Source organism: Austrofundulus limnaeus, unplaced genomic scaffold, assembly GCF_001266775.1.
Source record: "Austrofundulus limnaeus strain Quisiro unplaced genomic scaffold, Austrofundulus_limnaeus-1.0 Scaffold65, whole genome shotgun sequence".
Lineage (NCBI taxonomy): Eukaryota > Metazoa > Chordata > Actinopteri > Cyprinodontiformes > Rivulidae > Austrofundulus > Austrofundulus limnaeus.
Window position 1 is genome coordinate 1,349,546 of NW_013952467.1, and position 2,071 is coordinate 1,351,616.

The 2,071-nt window shown below is 31.9% G+C and overlaps 1 protein-coding gene across 1 annotated transcript in view; it reads left to right on the plus strand.

The window, feature by feature from the left end:
* The window catches only part of LOC106518715 (nuclear GTPase SLIP-GC), a gene marked incomplete at both ends in the record, with an annotated part of 8,167 nt that overhangs the window by 4,406 nt on the left and 1,690 nt on the right, over positions 1-2,071 (plus strand). The window contains 3 exon segments of the mRNA XM_014010102.1: positions 1-89; positions 194-272; positions 350-471. Of these exon segments, the coding sequence (XP_013865556.1) occupies positions 1-89; positions 194-272; positions 350-471 (290 nt within the window).

The window sequence follows — 2,071 nt, forward strand, 5'->3', positions numbered from 1 at the left end:
GGCCAGAGGATGTTCGGAAACTTGTATTGAACAAAAACAAAAAAGCAAAGGATATGGTGAGAAAACAATTCCAGGAAAAAAAGAATTTGGTGAGCTTTGAAACTTTATCGTACACAATATGTGAAACAAGAATTGGTCTCAACAAAAACACTGTGAATATATTTTTATACAATTTTTTTGTTTGTTTTTCTAGAAACACTTCAGTTTTGAAGTATTCACGGTGAGCTCCAAATGGTTTCAAGCAAAGACACATCTAAGTCCAGAAGAGACTGGTGAGTTAAGTCATATTCTCTACGAAAACGTTTTGATTAAAGAAAATTATTGAAGAAATGAAATTATTATTTTACAGAAATACCCATGCTTCAGGATATTTTGCGTAATCTCAATGATGATCACTCAGAAGCTTTAAACTATGTGTCTGGAGCTTGTGGGATACTGTCTTTGATTCAAGGGGCCAGTCTGAGGAACATGGTAAGATCAAGTAAAATCATCTGCTTTTTATTGTTACAAAATGCTTTACTAGATGGCATAAGGTTAGTTTGTATGATGAAGTAAGGGCCACACAAGAAGATTATTTACATTTTTTAAATTATGGGAATAAAGTCATAATATTCGTAACAATACAAGAAAAAATTTGTATGAAAATAAAGTCATAATGTTTTGAGAAAAAAGTAATATTATTAGGATGATAAAGTTGTAATATTAAGAGACTAAAGTCATAATATTATGAGAAAAGTCATGATATTTGGATATTAAAGTCATAATATTAGATTAAAGTCTTACTATAACTTTTGTACAAAAAAGCAGATTGTTGAGCAATTTGTGAAGTTGTTCTATTGGTTCAAAGAAATAGGCCTACTTAATCTTTTAGCTCATTAGTATCAACTTATCAGTAGCAGGACTTTGAAATAATTGTGCAAGCAACTATATGATAAATTGAAGCTGTATTGTAGTCTAACTAATGGCTGCATTGACAGATTTAGTCATCAGGTAAATTGGATGAAAGCATATATTAAACTATCAGTGACCCAAAAGTCATTGGGGACTTCTTCATAAACACAGAGACACACATATGGCTGTCCACAGCAGGTGTTAGGAAAATGGTAAGGAAACGAGTAAAAAATCAAGAACGGAAAATGGACATGTAAGATTATGACTTTTTTCTCATAGTGTGACTATTTTTCTCGTAATAATAGTATAAAAATCTTGTTGTGTGGCGCTAATACTTTGTCATAAGTTTGTGTTTACTNAGTAAAAGTGTGTAAATATTGCTTAGTACTAGCAATACTCTTTCAGCCTGAAGTTTTTTTTTTTTGAGGAATGAAAGAGAAAATGTTGGCTTAGTGGTTAGTACTTTTGGCTCACAGCAAGAGAGTTCTGGATTTTATCCAAGTACACATACTACATGCATGTTCAGGCAGCCTTCAGTTTCAGGCGTCCTTTGAAAAACAGATCTGAACTCACAGGATTTGCCACATTAAATAAATTTAATATAAATTTAATTAAGACCAAGTAGGAATAAACACTTTGAAATACACCTGTACCTTTTTTGCTGCACAAATGTAATTTTTGAGGAGTGGGGTGGGTATGCATGCTTAAGATTTTCTTGATTTTTGATTGTTTAAAAAATGTGCTGCACATTGTACCAGCATGTGATGATCAAGCAGTTCCACTGGAACTCAAAACCTAATTAATTTCCAGGTTGTGATTCAACATTAAGTAAAACATATATGCATATTTCTGTATGTTTTGAGTAAATGGAATGATTTAGTGGGTCTGTTACACCTGTGTGTGATGAAAAAGTCAACTCTTAAAAGTTCATAACATCTCAAGAATGGTAATTTCTTCCAGGCCAGAGGATGTTCGGAAACTTGTATTGAACGAAAACAAAAAAGCAAAGGATATGGTGAGAAAACAATTCCAGAAAAAAAAGAATTTGGTGAGCTTTGAAACTTTATTGTACACAATATGTGAAACAGGAATTGGTCTCAACAAAAACACCAAGAATATATTTTTATACAATTTTTTTGTTTGTTTTTCTAGAAACACTTCAGTTTTGAAGTATTCACGG